The sequence below is a fragment of the Nilaparvata lugens genome, chromosome 1 (genome assembly GCF_014356525.2).
Source record: "Nilaparvata lugens isolate BPH chromosome 1, ASM1435652v1, whole genome shotgun sequence".
Lineage (NCBI taxonomy): Eukaryota > Metazoa > Arthropoda > Insecta > Hemiptera > Delphacidae > Nilaparvata > Nilaparvata lugens.
In genome coordinates this window covers 101545474-101567200 of record NC_052504.1, presented here as the reverse complement: position 1 = coordinate 101567200, position 21727 = coordinate 101545474, and the positions used below count along the sequence as shown (strand labels likewise).

The following is a 21727-nucleotide window of genomic DNA, read 5'->3' as shown; positions in this document are numbered from 1 at the left end:
AATGGAAAAAAGTGAAAATACCAGTAGGGTCTATGAATTGGATGATATAGTAGATTATATCAAAATAAATTATCTCTTACAAGTGGTCAACTGAAAATCAAAGCTAATAATAATACACTACAGTGTGAGTTATATGCAGATAGAGAAATTGATATCAGTATGAAAGATAGTGTTGCTCCAATTCTTGGATTCCAACACATGAAGCTAGAAGCTAATAAATGGCACATATCTACAAAACCAGTTCACATTATGCGTGTGAATAGCATCAGAGTAGAATGTAATATTGCAAAAGGATCTTATGATAATGGTAGTGAAGGTCACATACTGTATGAGTTCTATACAACTGTACCACCAGGTTTCAAATAATGTATATCCAAAAACTGTAGTGTACCTACCAATCAATACAAACCGAATAGATCACATTCGGTAAAACTAATAGATCAAAATAATGAATTGATCAATTTCGAGGAGAAACTATAACTGTTCGTTTACATGTAAGAAAATCACCAACTATATAAAATAATGTTGATATTCTCAAGTAGTGGAAAAATAATAATACAATGATAAATCAACATAAAACTCACACCCAAAAATGTTGAACTATTACAAAGATTAGGATTTATTGTATATAATAAAAATAAGAATAGAAATAATTATAATGTCTCATCCAAAAGATGAATACTATTGATACAATATTCAAAATACAAATTTCTGTTGGAATGAGCCGGTATTTATAGTAATTTATCAGCATCAAAATCCAGTTCCCACGGTTTTTTGTATACCGTCTCCAAACATGTTGAACAGGTCTAAATTAAATAATAATTTATTTATTAATTTATTTATTTTATTTATTATTTAATTATTTTATTTTTTTATTTAAATTATTCAATTATTGAATAATTATTTTTGTTTGAAATTATTTAATAGTAAATAAATTAAATTAATTAAATAATTATTTCATAATTGAATAATATTAATAATAAAAAATAAAATAAATTAAATTAAATATAAAAAATAAAATAATTAAATTAAATAAATTAATAATTATTTAATAATATTAAATAATAAAAATAAAATAAATTAAATTGAATAAATTAAATTATTATTTAATATTATTCAATATTAAATAATTATTTTTTTTATTATTTAATAATTAGACCTGTTCAAACATGTGGAAGACGGTATACAAAAAACCGTGGGAACTGGATTTTGATGCTGATAAATTACTATAAATACCGGGCTCATTCAACAGAGAATTCAGTCGGGGCGGGTGGTGGTTGAGATAACATCTCTTGACTGGAGAATATCCAGTAGTTGTTTATTCTCCCACTACCCTTGTACTAGGTAGACTCAATTTATTAGTTTTAGATTGGTTTCACATTAGATTAGATTTGATTGCAATAGATGGATTTAATACCTCTTGACTGGAGAATATCCAGTAGGTATGAGATCTCTTATTGCATTGGGAAGAGTGTGAACTTCTCTTGCTGGAGAATATCCAGCGGTCGTTACTCTCTCCTTAGTTTTACTTGCAGTAGATAGACTCAATTTATTAGTTTTAGATTGGTTTCACATTAGATTAGATTTGATTGCAATAGATGGATTTAATACCCTTGACTGGAGAATATCCAGTAGGTATTGAGATGCTTATTGCATTGGGAAGAGTGTGAACTTCTCTTGCTGGAGAATATCCAGCGGTCGTACTCTCTCCTTAGTTACTTGCAGTAGATATTTTATCCAAGTGGGGATCATCATTGACCTTGACCTTGAATTTGACCTTGACCTTGGTGTTAAATTGATGCTCAATTGGCACAAATACCCTACTTACGCCCAAAATCTGTGTTTTTCCAGCGTTTTCTCAGCTTTATCAAGAACAAATGAACAGAAAATGTTCAAATTTAGTACAGAAGCTGCTCAGCTGGGGTGTAATAATGTTGTGTTAGAAGGAATTTGAAATAACGCCAAAGATACGCCAAAAATCTGTGTTTTCTCAGCTTTATCAAGAACAAATGAACAGAAAATGTACAAATTTAGTACAGAAGCTCAGCTAAGGTGAAATAATGTTGTGTGGAAGGAATTTGCAATAACGACAAAGATACGCCCAAAATTAGCGATTTTCCAGCGTTTTTTTAGCGTTTTCTCAGCTTTATCAAGAACAAATGAACAGAAAATGTTAAAATTTTGTAAAGAAGCTCAGCTAGGGTGTAATAATATTGTGTTAGAAGGAATTTGCAATAACGTCAAAGATACGCCCAAAATTAGCATTTTTCAAGCGTTTTTTATGCTTTTTCTCAGATTTATGAGAACAAATGAACAGAAATTGTTCAAATTTAGTACAGAAGCTCAGCTAAGGTGAAATAATGTTGTGTGGAAGGAATTTGCAATAACGACAAAATTAGCGGTTTTTTGCGTTTTCTCAGTTCTTTCATCAAGTAATAGACAGAAGATGTTCAAATTTGGTACTTTGACTTTCTGATGGAATGAAGCATGGTCAAATGAAAAATGCAGGCGAGCGAAGCGAGCCCGCTGATCTCAATTTTGGACGATCCAGTCAGGGGTCCAGGGGGCGAAGCCCCTGGCCAGATGGATAGGGCAGCAAAGCGAACCTGACGGCTAGTCAGTAGTATAAAAGTCTATGTCCAGTTTAGTGAAATATTCTCCACGTGAACTGTAATGGGAATATTCATACTGAGTGTGAATAGTGCCATTAAAACTCATGGAAGAATATTATTTTCACTGAACCAGACGCGGATAATATTACTGATATGTGGAAATCTAGCTTTATAGTTAGACTAGCCGTCAGGCTCGCTTCGCTCGCCATATCCGTCTAGCAAGGGGGCTCGCCCCCTGGACCCCGACTGGATCGTCCAAAAATGAGATCAGCGGACTCGCTTCGCTCGCCTGCATTTTTCATTTGAGCATTCTTCATTCCAACAGAAAGTCAAAGTACTGAGAAAACGCAGAAAATCTGAGAAAAACGTTGGAGAAACGCTCATTTTGGGCGTATCTTTGGCGTTATTTCAAATTCCTTCTAACACAACATTATTACACCCCAGCTGAGCTTCTGTAGTAAATTTGAACATTTTCTGTTCATTTGCTCTCGATAAAGCTGAGAAAAAGCAAAAAACGCTGGAAAAAAGCAGATTTTGGCGTTATTTCAAATTCCTTCTAACACAGCATTATTACACCCTAGCTTAGCTTCTGCACTAAATTTGAACAATTTCTGTTCATTTGTTCTCGATAAATCTGAGAAAAAGCAAAAAACGCTAATTTTGGGCGTATCTTCGACGTTATTACAAATCCCTTCTAACACAACATTATTACACCCTAGCTGACCTTCTGTACTAAATTTGAACATTTTCTGTTATTTGTTCTCAATAAAGCTGAGAAAACGCTAAAAACGCTGGAAAAACGCAGATTTTGGGCGTATCTATGGAAATTTTTCCAAATACGTTCTTAGTGCGCCTCTAATGGGCCTACTGAATATACCTACCAAATTTGAACGTTTTTGGTCCGGTAGATTTTTAGTTCTGCGAGTGACTAGTCAGTGAGTGAGTGAGTGCCATTTCGCTTTTATACAGAGAGGGTGAAAAGTCTGAGAACGGCTTAATATCTCATTCACACGTGTTTATCACATGTTTTAAAGTTTTAAAATATTTTTAATAAAAAGGGTACTACATGTTTTATATTGTTTTATTGATTGAAATTATTTTATATTTTAGGCTACATCAGGGCAAGAATGAGACGTGACAACACCAGAGAGCTGGCCTGAAAAAGTTATCAACGAAATTCAACCTAAAAAGGACCAATCGAAGGATAAGCTCCATTCGACAGCAAGGTCTTTGGGACCCTTGCGAGCAGGCGTGCGTAAATAGTTAACAACTGGTTGGAATAATCACATATTAAAAGTAAGATCAAGTAAAAAATGTGCAACTGATCGTAAAAGTTAACTGATCTTATAAGTTTAACTGATCTTAAAAAGTTTTACTGATCTTAAAAGTAAGATCAAGTAAGAATGTGCAACTGATAGTGAAAGTTGAATTAAAATGTTTTAGATTGAATCAATAACGAAATATCACTAATAATGACATAGAACTGAATATTTTACAGTTTTAACTAAAACTTATCGATTGAAGAAATAATAATCTACAATAATTATTACTGTAGAGTTAATTGAGAACTATCGTTAACTTGTTGTGAACTATTAAATGTCCAAGTTAACTTCTCATAAGAAATAAATGTTTACACAATAATTTAAAAACCTTTCAAATCTTATTAATTGAGATTTATTTAGTTCAAATCCACCTGCAACAACTGGCAACTCGGATCTATTAGAGTAGTTTCCCCACTAATTAATTGACCGAGCGAAGTGAGGTCTAAGATTCAAGTCGACGGTTTGGAATTTTTCTTAATGTTTAAGTGTTTATATGTTGCGCATTTACGGCTGAACAAGGAAATAGATTTTCATGAAATTTTACAGGTATGTTTCTTTTTAAATTGCGCGTCGACGTATATAGAAGGTTTTTGGAAATTTTGCATTTCAAGGATAATATAAAAGGAAAAAGGAGCCTCCTTCATACGCCAATATTAGAGTAAAAATCAGACTATAGAATTATTCAACATAAATCAGCTGTTTAGTGGACTAGAATACTACCGTTCAAAAACATCGAACATCTTGTAAATGTATCTTTCCATCAACGTTGTGGACAGTTGCAGCCAGAACTGATAACAGCGCTCACACTCACATTCCGGGACGACACGTTACGGTACGATAGGACAGAAAGCTCTATGTTTAATTAGGATTTTTTCTAGACATTTTAAATTGATAAATATTTATTATTTTTTGAGAAAACATAACAACAGGTCAATGAAAAACTTACAGAGCGCGAGGTATACTGTTCACAGAACTACTAGTGTAATACAAAATTTGTCAATTCAAACAGTCTGTAAATAATTATTTCAATACAAGGATTTTTTCAATACAAGGAATAGTAGACAATGAAATGTAATAAAAATAAAAACTAGAAATTGACACAAGTTTTTTGTGTTTCAGAGTAAGATTACAAATGGAGAGCTTTAAAGATATAAAGGATAATAATATTGAGAAAACACATATGAAACTGCAGAGGAAAGTTTAACGCAAAACTGCATTACTTCGCAATGGAAACTTATGGAAAATACAAGGGGACCAATTTGCGAAAAATCCTTTAATAAATGTGTTGTGTATAATAAACATAGTTTTTTAAAATTAAAAAAATCCTTTACTCCATCCTATTATCTGACTAAACTATGTCGAGAAGAGTTGGGAGGGAATGATGATTACACATTATTTCTACTCGCACAATCAACACGATTGAAATTTGCATAGCTACCAAAACTTCTAATTTATCAACAGTGCATTTCATGACTAATAAGATGTGATTACAAGACAGTCCTCAGTAACGTAGCCAGGATTTTGTAATTGGGGAGGGGGGGGGTTTGTCCAAAAATTTTGGACAAACTCCCTCTGAAAGGGAAACTACTCAACCTTTTCTATCTTTTAGTAAAATAACAATGATCATCCATCCATCTATCATCTTCTATACTATGATAAAGGAAAGAACTGGATTATACACGTATACAGGTATATAGAAAATTATGTTTGACGCATAATCACGTCTGAACTACTGGACTGATTAACTTGAAATTTCGCATATAGATTCTTGCTTAATCGAGGATGGTTATAGACCTATTTTAAATTCAGGGGGGGGTTTGTCCAAAAATTTTGGACAAACTCCCTCTGAAAGGGAAACTACTCAACTTTTCTATCTTTTAGTAAAATAACAATGATCATCCATCCATCTATCATCTTCTATACTATGATAAAGGAAAGAACTGGATTATACACGTATACAGGTATATAGAAAATTATGTTTGACGCATAATCACGTCTGAACTACTGGACTGATTAACTTGAAATTTCGCATATAGATTCTTGCTTAATCGAGGATGGTTATAGACCTATTTTAAATTCAGGGGGGGGGGGTTTGTCCAAAAATTTTGACAAACTCCCTCTGAAAGGGAAACTACTCAACTTTTCTATCTTTTAGTAAAATAACATGATCATCCATCCATCTATCATCTTCTATACTATGATAAAGGAAGAACGGATTATACACGTATACAGGTATATAGAAAATTATGTTTGACGCATAATCACGTCTGAACTACTGGACTGATTAACTTGAAATTTCGCATATAGATTCTTGCTTAATCGAGGATGGTTATCGACCTATTTTAAATTCAGGGGGGGGGGGTTTGTCCAAAAATTTGGACAAACTCCCTCTGAAGGGAAACTACTCAACCTATTCTATCTTTTAGTAAAATAACATGATCATCCATCTTCATCTTCTATACTATAATGAAGGAAAGAACTGGATTATACACATATACAGGAATAAAGTATAAGAAAATTATGTTTGACGCACCATCACGTCTGAACTACTGATCTGATTAACTTGAAATTTTGCATATAGATTCTTGCTTAACCGAGGATGGTTATAGACCTATTTTAAATTCTTCAAGATTTGATTACATAAGGTTTTCAGTTTGTCAAGTTTTCAATTATTATTTGTCATGCTTCCAGTTGTTGTATGGAAGCAGCAGAACATTTCTGTTAAAAGGGAAATTAGAAGATAGTATGATTGGGGAACCTTTTCGAATGATAACAAACAGATTTTCCGTCGCACCCAAATTTTTTCCGCCATTTTGAATCCAACTTCTTTTTTTAATTGAAAGGTGGTCATATGATACATGATTCCGATACAGGATTTCCAGAGAAAAGGTATGCTGAAAACCAGCACATCGATATCTCAAACCTTTCAAAATTTATTCTCATTCATTTCCTTTATTATAGCATAGAAGATGATAGAATTGATAGATGGATATATCAACCATCTATCACTTCTATACTAACATAAAGGAAAGAACTGGCTTAAACACATATACACGTGTAAAGGATATGAAAATTATTTTTGACGCATCATCACGTCTAAACTATTGGACTGATTTACTCGAAATGCTGCATATAAATTCTTAATCAACCGAGGATTCTTATAGGCCTATTATTAATTCTTCTAGATTTCATTACGTCAAGTTTTCAGTTTGTCAAGTTTCAAAATAGACCCTTGCGAAGCACGGCTCCGGCCGATCGACGTGCACGGACGCATGAACCTGTTGCAATGGACGAGCATCTATAGCTTTCTTTGTTGGGGGATCGTTCGGACGAGTTCGGTAGTTTGCCACTCACTCATAAGGACACACATCCACTATGCCATTATTGTGTGGGGTGGGTCGTGCCAGAATCTGGAGAGGGTGTTCAAGCTCCAAAAAAAAGCTGTTAGAGCCATCAAAGGTATTATGCCTTTAGAGTCCTGTAGGAACCACTTCAAAGAGTTAGGCATACTAACCGTTTCCTCTATTTATATCTATGAGGTGATTATGCATGTTAGAAGAAAAACAATGACTAGAAATGCTGATTCGCATGGATACAATACTAGAAATAGAGGAGATTATGCTTCACTGTATCACAGAACAGCTCTTTTTGAGAAAACACCTACATATATGGGCCTTAAATTTATTAGAAAGCTTCCTACTCACTTGCAAAATTGTGAAGATGTCGATGTTTATGAGAAGGAGTTGAAACGTTTTTGATGCTTGGAGTATTTTATACCACAGAAGAGTTTGTGTGTAGAGAGGGTTCCTTTGTGTGATTTTTTTCTTCTTTTTTGTAATACTGTATGTATTATACATTTTTGACAATTCCTATACTCTGATTAGAGTCTCTGGGAAGCTTTAAAAGCAAACAAACAAAGTTTTCGGCCGATGCTAATTCAGACGAAATCGGTTCCAGTGGACGGCCCACCTAAAACTCACCATTAGAAGTCACCAACGTATAGGTTTTCGACTGTACAGACGTATGGGACAGCGAAAAGTTACGTTTCTGGCCAGTCTAAGTAATTTAATAGGAAGCAGCAACTAACCTTGGCTGGAGGTGGCGTCGTTTGCGTTAGCGTTGTTTCTGGCGCGTTCGCTGCGCAGTTCGCGCTCGAGCTGCAGCCGCAACTTGCGCTCGGTCTGCTCGCGTCGGTCGCTGGCCAACTGCAGAGAGGACAGCGCACGCTGCAACTGCGCCACTCGCTCCACGTGGATCTGCTTCTTGCGGCACTACACACGTACACACACACACAAACCAAAATTGAATTTATTGCCAAAAATCACAAACAAATATACTTGTACAATATACAATAAATTACCAACAAATATAGACATTGATTATAATTAATGTGTGTTTAATCTTGTGTGTTGGCAGTGAGTTGTGGTTTACTTATTCTGCTTCAATTCTAGTCAAGAAAGAAAAGATATAAGAATTAAATTAAATGAAGCTACAGAAAGTATAACACCTAATATTCAAAAATCTAAAAGGCTCAGAAAAAAAACAACTCAAAAATAGTACATACTATTGTAAGCAGGCGGCTTCACCAATTATGTAAGGAAGCGGTGACACTTCCACTACATATGTAAAGGGGGAGTGAAAAATGTTAACAAAAGGAGAACAGAATAACTAGAACTTTAATTAATTGGTATCTTTCGGTTAAATATGATTGAATATGATAAATATTAATTTTTGTCTATTCCAAAAAGGTAAAATATAAAAATATATACAAACACAATATTAAAATGAAATTAATGGGGGAAACTACTCGCTTTGTGGTTATGAAAATTAAGAACAAGATCTTATCCAGTAATCACCTACCTTTTGAAGATGGCTTCCCCCTTTGGTATTCACTAGTTGAAACGCGACTTTACTATTATTATCTACAAACAAAATTAACTGAACCAATCTCCGAACAGGTTCAGAACCTGTCTCCTTTAATAATACAATTATTTTTAAACTGTCCGATCTGTGACAGAATAACTGTATTATAAAATGAACAAGTCTAGCCTTTTTCACTGGATCAGCTGGACTTTACTCACAGTCCTAATGAACGAGCTCTGCCCCAAAAGCTAAATTTTGGGTATTAATATAAACTCAGTCAATGCCAAACATAAAATCCATCTCAAGTACATATTTCTATCTATCACCCTAGCGCACGTTTGTTATTAAAAACAGAGAGAAGCTAACGTTAATATTGACAACAAATAAAATAAACAATCTTTCTGTGGATGACAAAAGATTGTTCAAAGACAAAATTCTGTTCATTGAACTTTTAATTTAAAAACTCTAAAATCCTGATCAATATGAGATAAATATATGATTCATATATATGTCCCATATGACCAGGTGACACTATATGACAAATTGATAATTCATCACTGTGACGTCTTGAGGCCATCATAACAGTGAACCTTTTACAAAGAAGAATAAATAAAATAATACAATAAAAGGAAATTCCTGAAAGATGATGTGAGAACATTTACAATACCACGTATATAACAATAAAATATATAACACGTTTCAAGATAGCAATCTAAAAGTCTTCAATACATTGTATCATCTGTGTGATCCTGTTATGTTTTTGCTTATAATGTGTAAATATTTTGAATTGGATTGAATAGAATTTGAATTATTGTAGCTTTGAGAATACACACACTAGCCGATAAAGCTGTGTACAGGCTCACGCGCCACGAGCACACGCTGTACGCTTTTCATCAACTGATTATTATGCTTACTATGAATGTAAATACATTATACACATATCGGTTATGGCCTGTATTCGAGGCGTGTTTACAATCTTTGTCTGTCATTAGACAAAGCAAATATCTTTATCATTAAATAACTCCGCAACGTTACTAATTCTTTTTGGACTATAAATATGAATTGCCAAAATATTCCAGCTGAATTTTGAAAATCTATTATTGAATGAATTTATTTGCCAAAAACAAAATACAAAAAACTGGTGTGGCGCACACACACAACTTTCCTTCCCGTTATGAAAATTGATCACCTGATGCTAGTGTAAACGCGCATCTCAAGTCAAAGATCTGAGCCAGCTGGTGAAAGGTCAACAATAACGCTGGATACACACGAGATCTGCTATCTCTTCATAGTGAATGATTTAATAGAATCAACAGTTTCCAACAGTTGCAATTGAATAATTATATTTTCTCAAATTTCAAGCTTATTTTCAATATTAGGTGAAAATGTTACTGGACATTAATTGAAGATATGTCCATGCTCAATCTTTTCCATTTGGATTTTTTTGTTTAAATTGTGTTTAAAGCCTGATAATTGGGAATCTAAAATCAAACTTTGCATAGATGGGCGGAGCTCCTGAAATTTTACAGATATGGGACTTGTGGCAGTTGATAGGGCTCATCAATGACTATTTTAGGTATAAATTTGATCAAAATCGTTGGAGCCGTTTTCGAGAAAAACCCTGTTTTTGACAACATTTTCGCCATTTTAGCCGCCATCTTGAATCGCATTTGATCGAAATTGTTCGTGTCGGATCCTTATATTGTAAGGACCTTGAGTTCCAAATTTCAAGTCATTCCGTTAATTGAGAGATAAGATATCGTGTACACAGACGCACATACACTCATACACACACATATACAGACCAATACTCAAAAACCACTTTTTTGGACTCAGGGACTTGAAACGTATAGAAATTTTGAAATTGGGGTACCTTAATTTTTTTCGGAAAGCAATACTTTCCTTGCCTATGGTAATAGGGCAAGGAAAGTAAAAATAAATATAAGTATAATGCTACCGTACTGTACTAAATATTAAATAAACAAACAAAAAATTTCTTGGCGAATAAAATATATTCGAGATGAAATTGATCATTATTAACAGAAACAACAATAAATTAAGACTAATATCCGATCAGATTGACCGGGATAACTTGAATCACAGATAAATTGAACATTTGAGACTATCGAATAGCCCTTGGTTTGCACCGGGGAAATTTTTGTGTTGTAGAATGCAATCTTCTTATGTCCAGGAAGCATAAAAATTAGAATGATTAAGTAATTTTTTTTTTCAAAATTAAGTGGAAAATCTTCATCGGTGTTGAGAACAAAAAATTGTCTTAAACTAGTAACATAACATTCATGAGAAACGCGTGCGACCAATTACCCCACGGATTCACTTGGACAAAGCTGTTTGATTGGGTTTTTATGAATAATTACAAACTAAATTTTATTGATTAATACAAATGAAAATAAGCCTTATTATAACTGAAATTACTAGCATCTTCTTTATACAGTTTTATATAAACACAACTAGATCAAATCAAATCTTTATTTGTCCCAAAAACATAATTACAATGACAAAAATGGTTATAAATGAAAAAGTGAAATACAATATAAAATGAAAAAGAAAAATACCATTAATAGGATTATACATAACTATATTAAAAACGGGAAGTCCCTGCAAGGTTCGAGGAACCTGAGCGCAGAGGCCGAGTGTTCAATGCTCAACAGTACAAGAGAATAATAATGGGATATAATAAGAAATATGGAAAAGAAAAAGTGAGTGAGGAAGGGAAGAGAAAGAGCAGACTGAAGGCATAGGGGAAAGTAAAGAATAGTTGAAAATTACATAAAAAACATGAGAAGTCTTTATACTAAGCTATGAGGAATTACATTGCCAAAATTACATTGTTCGAGATTATCCATGTATGAATTTCAATTAGCAGTTTTCTATTCAATTTATAGTGATAAATGGTTAGGAATAACATGATGAGCTTTGATACCTGATATAAAAATTGTTTTCTACAAATTGATAAAATAGTATCTGTAATTTGAAAAGTAATGGATGAGGGACGGAGGTTATACGATGAAACACGCAGGTTGAAAAGATTCATGTGTTTATTTATGTAGATGATTAAATTTTTTTTATGTAAAGCTGCCTGACAGTTAAAATCTAGCTCACTAAACAGGTACTCACTTGGATAGAGTCTGGTTTTCCCCAATATAGCTCTTATAAGGTATTTTTGAATTACAAAGTTTTTCCAAGTGGTTTGAGTATGTTCCACCCCAAATTTTTATTCTATATTGCAAAATGATTGAATGTAGGCAAAATATATGAGTCTTGAGATTTTTTATTACTAACTTGGCTGATATTACGGAATTTACTTATCCAATGTACAACTAGATATATAAACGAATTTTGACAATTGAAAATGGCATGAGTGCTCAAAACTAGTTGTGTTTATATGAAAAAGTATTAAGAGGGCACTCTTAATATTTATAATAATTAAACATTAAAGTAGCCCTATTGTTGAAATATGAAGGATGGTAGTATTATATTATATTAACCTTTGACGTGTCATATACTGCGGGAGCGTTGCTCCCTTAATGCAGTTTCATAACTATGACGAATAAGTAAAGTAAGTAGAATACTTGATTAGAAAATAAGCCTCAGTGAATTGAGAATCTTTATGGAAAATTGCAAGTTAATCAGTTCATGACTTTATAAGAGTGATACTGCGTCATTCTTGTATCTTCTATCATGCATCTCCTATGTTGAAGCCTTTTTTACTTTCCTTGCCCTACTACCATAGGTAAGGAAAGTATTGCTTTCCAAAAAAATTAAGGTACCCTAATTTCATGTTTTCTATAGTTTCAAGGTCCCCTGAGTCCAAAAACATGATTTTTTGGTGTTGGTCTGTGTGTGTGTGTATGTGTGTATGTCTGTGAACACGATAACTCCATTCCTAATTAACCGATTGACTTGAAATTTTAAACTTAAGGTCCTTATACCATGAGGACCCGACAATAAGAAATTCAATAAAATTCGATTCAAGTGGCGGAAAAAATGGCGGATAATTACTAAAAAACTATGTATTTCACGGTTTTCTCGAAAACGGCTCTAACGATTTTCTTCAAATTTATACATGGGTAGCTATTTATAAGCCCTATCAACTGACATGATTCTTATTTCTGGGAAAATTGCAGAAGCTCCGTAATATTCTTGAGAAAAATGACGGATAATTACTAAAAAACCATGTTTTTCACGATTTTCTCAAAAACGGCTCTAACGGGTTTCTTCAAATTTATACCATAGATAGAGCTATTCATAAGCCCTATCAACTGACATGAGTCTCATTTTTTGAAAAATTACAGGAGCTCCGTAATATTCTTGAGAAAAATGGCAGATAGTTACTAAAAAACAATGTTTTTCACGATTTTCTCAAAAAAGACTTGACCGATTTATTTCAAATTCATACCCTGTATAGTTATTTATCAGCTCTATTAAATGGCATGAGTCGATTTCCTGGGAAACTAATGTGGTCCACCCCATCCTTGAGAAATGGACTTTGTAAACTGACATGAGTCTTTTGTCCTTCTCGTGCATGAGATAGGTAGGTAGAGCAGTTTATAAAAAGAACAGATAGTCGAGATATTTCATCTGTAGAACAGCTGTTTTGACGAATTTTAAAAAATCATCGAATTTCACAATTATATTTACACAAAGGAAAAAGTACTCTGGAAACAATATATATTATATACACATATACAGTAGGCTGATCGTAGTTATAATATTGTGTAGTATTGCGTAGTAATAATTATGTTGCCGCCAATCGTCATTATGTTATTCCCCTAAATCATTCTCGTTTAAGAATGAGGCTTACAGTTCAATGAGCAAGGAAAGTTGTGTGAGTGTATCACACCAGATTTGTTATAATATTATAGATAAAATGACGTCTTAAAATTGTCTCGAACTAGTAACATAACATTCATGAGTCACGCGTGCGACCCCACGGATTTACTTTGATAAAGCTCTACTTTGATATATCTAGGCGAGGTGGATATCCAGCCATTCGAATATTATTATTATTATTATTATAGATAGAATTGATTATATACTGTGTGGAGAATGCTTACCTCTTCTTCGAGCCTGACGACGTTGCCCTGTGCGTTGGTGAGTGCCGTGTCGAGGATGTCGATGTGCGTTCTCTGCTCCTGCAGCGTGGCCGTTGCGCCGCCAACTCTATCTCCTGTCGCTCCTTAGCTGCCATCAACTCCTTATCTGCATAGATGGCAGGCAAAACGTCAATTCTTCAATAGAGAACGATTGTAGCCGTCTCATGTGATTGCAACTATGCAAACCATGATATAAACCACATCAAACCGCTACAATATAAAGTCAAGGCCATACTTATCATGCAGCGTTACGATCCTACTCATATCTGACATTTCTGAGGAGTGGAGGGGTGTGTGTGTTTTTTTAAGTTTTGACTAGAAAATGGACTCTGCATTGTAGGAAAATATTGTTCATATAGCATGTATTAATGTTCATGGCAAGTAAATTCAAATTCAAATTCATTTATTTGCCATAAAATACAGTGGCGAAGCTGAAGGGGAATCTAAGAGTCTGAGACTCCCCAAAATTAATTGTTATTGATGTGAATATTATTTTTTATTAGCACGCATACATTTCTTTGCAAATTTAGATAAGAACTGGCCAGACCACCTTTCAAACTGTTCTGTGGCTCTCGTCCGGCCGACAGTCGACTGGCTATCTATTCATTCGCATGGTGAGCTTCCAACTCAGGAGACTCTCAATTCATTCATAATGGACGTGGTGTATTGTATGGTTGCTATGACAACGTGACGTAGCACCATAGCTATGTCTGTCTGTCTGTAGTTTTCTGCTCGTAAGCAGGTCCTTCTATATGGCAGCAGCCCTCCACTCTCTTCTATTCTCTGCCAGTCGCTTCGTTGCATAGTAGCTCATCCCCTCTTGATGTAGTCCAACATTTTGTATCTTCTTTCTCTTCCTCTTCTTCCCTGAATGGTCCCCTCCATGGCTTCCACCAACAAGCATTGCCGTCTCATCCAATGTCCCAGCCAGCCATCTCCTCTTCTTCCCTTTATCACATCCAGCAGACTCCTTCTTTCCCCAACCCTCCTCAACACCTCCTCGTTTGTAACTTTATCCCTCCAACTGATCCTTCTCCATATCCACATTTCAATGCCTCAAGCCTCTCTTATTCTCCGTTCTCAGCGTCCAAGTTTCTGCACCATACAGTGCCACACTCCAAACATAGCACTTTATTAGCCTTTTCTTATTGTCTGTCCAGTTGGCTACAAAGAATTCTCTTTTTCTTATTGAATGCTGTTTTTGCCATAGCAATTCTTACTTGATTTCTTTGTTGCATTTCATATCCACTTCCATTATGCTTCCTAAATACTTGAAAGATGATACCTGTTCCAACTGTTCACCCTCCAGTACAGCATTCCCATTCTTGCTTTCCCTGCACCAATTCTCATGCACTTTGTCTTCCTGGCGTTTATCCTCATTCCATACCTCTCACAAGCCTCATTCACATCTCTCAACATTCCATTCATCATTGTCCAGCTATCAGCCAGGATCGCCATATCATCTGCAAATCGTATGCACTCTATGTGTCTTCCTCTAATGCTGACTCCTCTTTTGCCATCCAAACACTCCATAGTAGGACATTAAGCCTAGACTCCAGCTGTGTTCATAGTTCGAGTTCCGTCTAGATCTCGATGTATCGAACGGTCGACATCGAAACAATCGTCTTCAAACATCGATGCTTATTAAAATTTGAAGATTTCAATTTCAAATAGATCAGTTGTAGCTCATGTAACACTTGGCTTGTTCTTAACCTACAACTCGGTTTTGCGGTTTGCTTTGGTTTACTCAACAATAATGAAACCAAACCCTTTTTCAATTTTGGAATTTTATCTTTGATTTGTTGAACTTTTAGCATAATTGCTTATTTTTTAATACTTATACAATGCATGAGTGTAATGATCTGGTGAAGTATTTGCTTCAAACTCCGTTTTCTTCTTTGTCTTTTGAATAAAAATGTGCTTTGAAAGAGAAGCGGTAAGCTATAGAGTTCTTAGTCATAGTATAGTTATAGGTAGCTTCGCCACTTTTTTTTTTTTTTTTTTTTTATTATATAAAAATTAGCACCTAGTCTGAGACTAATAAGCTATTTATTTTATCCTAATTTTACTAAATAGACTTTTTAACCTCATCCTATGATTCAGTTTGTCTAGTTTTTGACTACAATTACTTAGTCTAGTTTGTATCCTATAAAATAGTTTCATACAATCAAGTTAGTAGGCCAATAATAATTTGTTTGGTTTGAAGGGATGAACATTTCACTATCACTAACACCAGCTTCAAGCCATCAATTCACAACACAAATTTCACTCACTAACTCATGCGGTTTTGTTCTTTTGAGCCTCCTGACCAGATTATCAACATCAAGCAGCTGGATTGCCTCTATATTGTCGTGCTGGTGGAGTCTCTCTTCATGCTTGGCCGCAAAGTGCTCAATAACTTTCGTGACTGTCTCCAATGAAGGTCGCGATGAAGATCAGCATTTCTGATGCACCAAGGAGCGTCAACAATATTCTTAGTACCTTATTTTGAAATCGTTGGATAATTTGTACATTGGATGGTTTAGTACAGCCCCAAAGTTGAATGCCATAAGTCCATACTGGTTTCAGTAGCTGTTTATATAGTAGAATTTTGTTGTATATGGACAGCCTGGATCCTCTTCCCAGCAACCAATACATCTTTTTGAATTTAATTCCTAGTTCTTCCCTTTTCTTCTTGACGTGTGCTTTCCATTTGAGCTTGACATCCAGCGTCATACCCAAATATTTGGCAGTATTAGCATGTGGAATGACTTTCTCATTTATATATACTGGAATATATTGAATTCTTTTATTAGTAAAATTCACATGTACAGACTTGGTATCATTTAGTTTAATTAGCAATGATTTGTCCATGTGTTTACTTCATTAACTGCTCTTTGTAACTTTTCTGTAGATTCCTCAATATCTTCTGCGACTGAGAGAATAGCAGTATCATCAGCAAATGTAGCTATAGTGACTCCTGCTGGCTTTGGAATGTCACTAGTGTACAGTGTATACAGCTTCGCCACTGATAAAATAATACAGATTGATAAAATAAATATTCGAACTTACAAAATGGCACTACCGGCAAAGAAAACTTGTGCGCCGGCAGTGAGTTCGAACAACTAGGTACAGCAAACAAAATGAATAAGCAAATGAATATGTATTGAATATTGGAATGAAGTTTAATGTCACTGACTCTGCGTGACGAGCTGAGCGATAAGCGCCTCGCGTTTGGTGATCTCGTTGCGCGAGTGGTCGGGCGAGGGCGCTCGCGAGGGTGCGCGAGACATCAGCTGAGTCTGCTCGAGCAAGTTCTGGTTGAGCTCTTGCAGGCGCATCAGTTCGCCCTGTAGGCGCGCGCGCGCGGCACGTTCCAGGCGCTCGCGACGTTCGCACGATGCCACCAGCTCCTCGTGTGCGCGTGTCACCTTGCCCACTTCTTGTTCCAACTGCAAATCATTAAATAAATCAGTTATTGTCAAGAGCGTTAGGTATCATACAACATCGAACCTTTCAAACATAAAATATAATACCAATCTACCATAGAACTACTTACTATGTTTTCCTTCCTGTAATCCTAAACTAAGTGTGTTTCATGCTCAGTAACAGATGCAAATAAATTGCTATTACAATTTTATTTTATTATACTGTACGGTATCAATAAGCTATTTCATATACTTATCTAATAGATGAAATTGTAAATAGATTTATGTATTTTGTATTATGCAAACATTTAACCTCTTATGAGAGGCTTTTGTTCTATCTAGAATTCCATCAAAGCTTATTTATTTATCTATCTACTAGTAGTTGTGTGAACAGTAGACCTCGCGCAGTCATAAACCATAGCCTCTCCATACTGTCCATCAGAGTAAATTCTGTCTGTATGTCGTGTCGGCGAGATATCGGTGTGAAAACGGCTATTGACTGTTGGGGTGGTGTATCAAAAATGCTAACATCAAAAGCTAATCTCCTTCATGACATACTGGCAACAGGTCAGCAAGAGTTGAAAGCAGAGAAAGGTCGAGAGAAAATACTTTGTTACTTTCAGTTATAATTGCATGCAATTAATAATCCATTTGACAGCTGATTTATTATGAATAATTCTATATTCTGATTTTCACTGTAATATTGGCGTTCGAAGGAGACTCATTTCCTTTTGTATTATCCTTAAAATGTAAAATTTCAAAAAACCTTATATATACGTCGACGCGACATTTAAAAAGGAGCATACCTGTAAAATTTCATGTAAATCTATTTACGCCGCGTTTCGCCGTGACTGTAGAACATAAATATAAACATATAAACATGAAGAGAAATGCAAATCCGTCGACCTCAATCTTAGACCTCACTTCGCTCGGTCAATCAATACGCTGAAAATACAATATATGTACATAAATTTCATGTAGACCAAGTTTGTATGTTCCCAATGGATTCAAAAATGATACTTTGAGAATACGTGAGTGAACGTCAGGGAAGGTTTTTGTTCAGATGACACTTTACAAAAATTCTAAATTTAAGGATGATTTATTAGGGTTTGCTCCTAACGAAAAAGCCTCGAATAACCTTAAGGTTGCTCCTCACATGAGCCTCACATTACAATCACCAAATACACATGAGATACATCATACAGTTGAAAAGAATGCGAGGCGAATATCAAATTGTAATATTCATTAATAAATATAATGATAGTGTATCAAATAGAAAAACTCATTGACAACTCTAATACAGTGAGAAAACTGAAAAGGAAGAAGCTACAGATATCGTTTAAATGTAGCAAGAGTGATACTGAAAGAAACAGTGCATGGGCAGTGCTCACTTAGACTGTGAAGGAGTGAATACCCATTTTAATGTCAAACTTTAACTTATTAATTTAAGCTAGAATTGAACTGTTCATTAACCAAAGGTTTGGATTGCAGTCAAATTACAATAAAGAAAAGTCGATCGTACCTTTTGAGATTTAGCAACTTTCTGATAGCAGGCTTCCAATTCCAACTTGAGGCTGTTGTTTCTGTTGAAGTAGTAAATCCACCATCTGTACACATCTTTGCTCTTTCCTGTAGAAAATAAAATTACAAATACAATTTTGTATTTCCAAGTTCTTTTCAAAGATTTAATTTTAAATTCTGATTTTTGTCACAATTATTATTCGTTCTGGAGTTATCTCATTACATTTCCTCTCACCGATGAAATAAGTTAATCCTTATATAAAATCATAAAATTCTCCACTCTCCAATGGCGCTACAGCCCAAATCGGGCTTTGGCCTCAATTAAACTTTGCCTCCAGCCATCTCTATCCATTGCTGCACCTTTCCATCTCCTCAAACGTAGCATTTCCCTAGCGTCCTTTGCCACTCTATCCTCCCATCGCTCTCTTGGTCCTTCCAACAGTCTCCTTCCTCCAGGCTGTCCCACGAATACCTTCCTTGGCACACGTATATCTGGCATCCGTTGCAAATGTCCTGCCCATCGGAGCCGCATCAATCTTATGTGGGCCGATAGTGGGGGTTCTCTGTAGAGTGTTGCTAACTCTGCTTAGTACGGATATGCCACTGTCCTGCCTCACACACCGGTCCATATATCTTCGCAGCATCTTTCTCTCAAATACATTCAACAGGTCTGCTGTTCTGGCTGTCATTGTCCATGTCTCACTTCCGTAACACACCACTGTCCTTATAATGCTTTTATATAGTTTTATCTTGCATTCACGGTGTACATTCCTAGCTTTGAATATGTATACAAGGGAGAAAAATCATAAATTGATTCATCCATATTTTTGTTTTATACCATCTGCTGACCGACTATAAGAGGTTTGTAGATCAGGCCAGGACAATATGTGATTAATACATAAATTGAATAAACAGTATCTTCCACTAGCTTCTACGGGAACATGGAATTGGAATTAGTTCAAATGTACATTGCGTGATTCCGTGAAACACGGAATTGTGGCAAGTGAAAATAGTACTAGTGAAACAGTAGTGAAAAATAGTAACTAGTGAATGCTACTATTGTCCCCATGTGTAGCTAACGTACTTGTGGATTTATCAGTTGAATCCACCATCGTTAAGGATATACTATCTTCCATCACAATTTACTCCATGTTAAACGTTCAAAGAATTCATTATTATTTCAAGTATCTACTAAAGTATTTTCTAATTCTCATTGAAAAACTCATTAAAGTCGCACTTCAATTGTAGCTTCATTTACATACAACACATGTACCTACTACAAAAGTCTCAAACTAAATTATACCTGCTATGCCTTTGTTTCTCTCCTTATCATATTCATATGATTTGTAATTTTATTACAAATCTCTATATATAAAAATGAATGTATGTTTGTAAGTTTTGTTTGTTTGTTCCCTATAGACTCGAACTACTTGATAGAACGGCATGAAACTTTAGGAATATGTTTTGTGATATTGGGGATGGTTTCTGACAGAAATTTTAATAGGGGGGCTAACAACTAGTATATTCTGTGAACAAGAGACCTCGCAGTATTCTCATCCACAAGTACCTGATTGAAACTATAGACCTTATGGAAATACAGCAAGACTAGCTTCTCCACACATCTGTGTAATCACTTGTCAGCTGATTTATGATGAATAATCAAAGTCTGATTTTTACTCTGATATTGGCGTATGAAGGGGGCTCCTTTTTCCTTTCATATTATCCTTGAAATGCAAAATTTCAAAAAACCTTGTATATACGTCGTACGCGCAATTAAAAAGGAGCATACCTGTCAATTTCATGCAAATCTATTACCGCGTTTCGCCGTAAATGCGCAACATATAAACATTTAACATTAAGAGGAATTCCAAACGTCGACTAGAATCTTAGACCGCACTTCGCTCGGTCAATAATTATTATTATTAACCCATTTACAGACCTATGTTTTGGGAATCTTCAGCCGAGCGGCAACCGAAGAACGGAAAGATGATCATGATTCAAGATCATATTGTGATAATATGATTTAGCATCTAAAGTTACCAGCTGTATAATAAACACGTCACCCTGAGATAAATTGTTTACTGGTATTAAACGGTAGTTTGGAGTTGAAGTTAGTGTAGTTGATTGGTACCAGCTGTAGATAATCGTTCCTTAGAACATATACAAATATAATTATCATTCCCCTATCATTGAGAAACTGGAAAATGTTGGAGTAAAATTATTCACTCATAAGAGTTGTTCATATTGCATTCATTAATTACTGAGGAATGACAGACTAATTTAATTTTTTTTTAATTTAGCTTAGCTTAGCTTTTTAATTCATCCTAAAATGGAAGATGGAAAGAGTATGGAATTCTGTTTGATGCATCGTATATCGCATACTTCCTGGACCATCTATTGACAATTAACAACTATGAAAACATTAAATTCATCTTTGAAACACTGATTTAACCTATCTATTTTTTCAATACTTTACTGATAGATATTACTACCAATTGATTGAGAAGAATATGTTTTCGGAATAATGAATGCTGCATGACTAAACACAAAGGAAGTCCGTATTGAGATGTAAATAGAAATATTAATTGTCAGATAAATGTCATGATTCACTAAATAATAAACTCAAGTGTGACATGAGATGAAAATATTGATTATCAGATAAATTTCATGATTACCAAATAAAGTCAAGTGTGACATGAGATACATTAAATTTTTGGCGGTACTAAGTTCGTCGGGTAAGCTAGTAAATGATTAAATATACACTGCATATGAGAACATATATGGAATAGAATGGAGTAGAAAAAAACGTTTATTGAATGAAGAAGCTACCTTAAGCGAACCTTGGAACGAATAGAATTATACTATTGAATTGGAGGTGACTATGA

The 21727-nt window shown here is 34.8% G+C and overlaps 1 protein-coding gene across 1 annotated transcript in view; it reads right to left on the bottom strand.

The window, feature by feature from the left end:
* The window catches only part of LOC120349547 (serine/arginine repetitive matrix protein 1-like), a 34429-nt gene extending 14898 nt beyond the window's left edge, over positions 1–19531 (bottom strand). Inside the window, exons 1-5 of the mRNA XM_039419901.1 lie at positions 19315–19531; positions 18844–18950; positions 17093–17345; positions 13876–14020; positions 8022–8205 (exon numbers count right to left, since the gene is read on the bottom strand). Of these exons, the coding sequence (XP_039275835.1) occupies positions 8022–8205; positions 13876–14020; positions 17093–17345; positions 18844–18950; positions 19315–19531 (906 nt within the window). The remainder of the gene's footprint in view (positions 1–8021; positions 8206–13875; positions 14021–17092; positions 17346–18843; positions 18951–19314) is intronic.
* Between the last annotated feature and the right edge of the window lie 2196 nt (positions 19532–21727).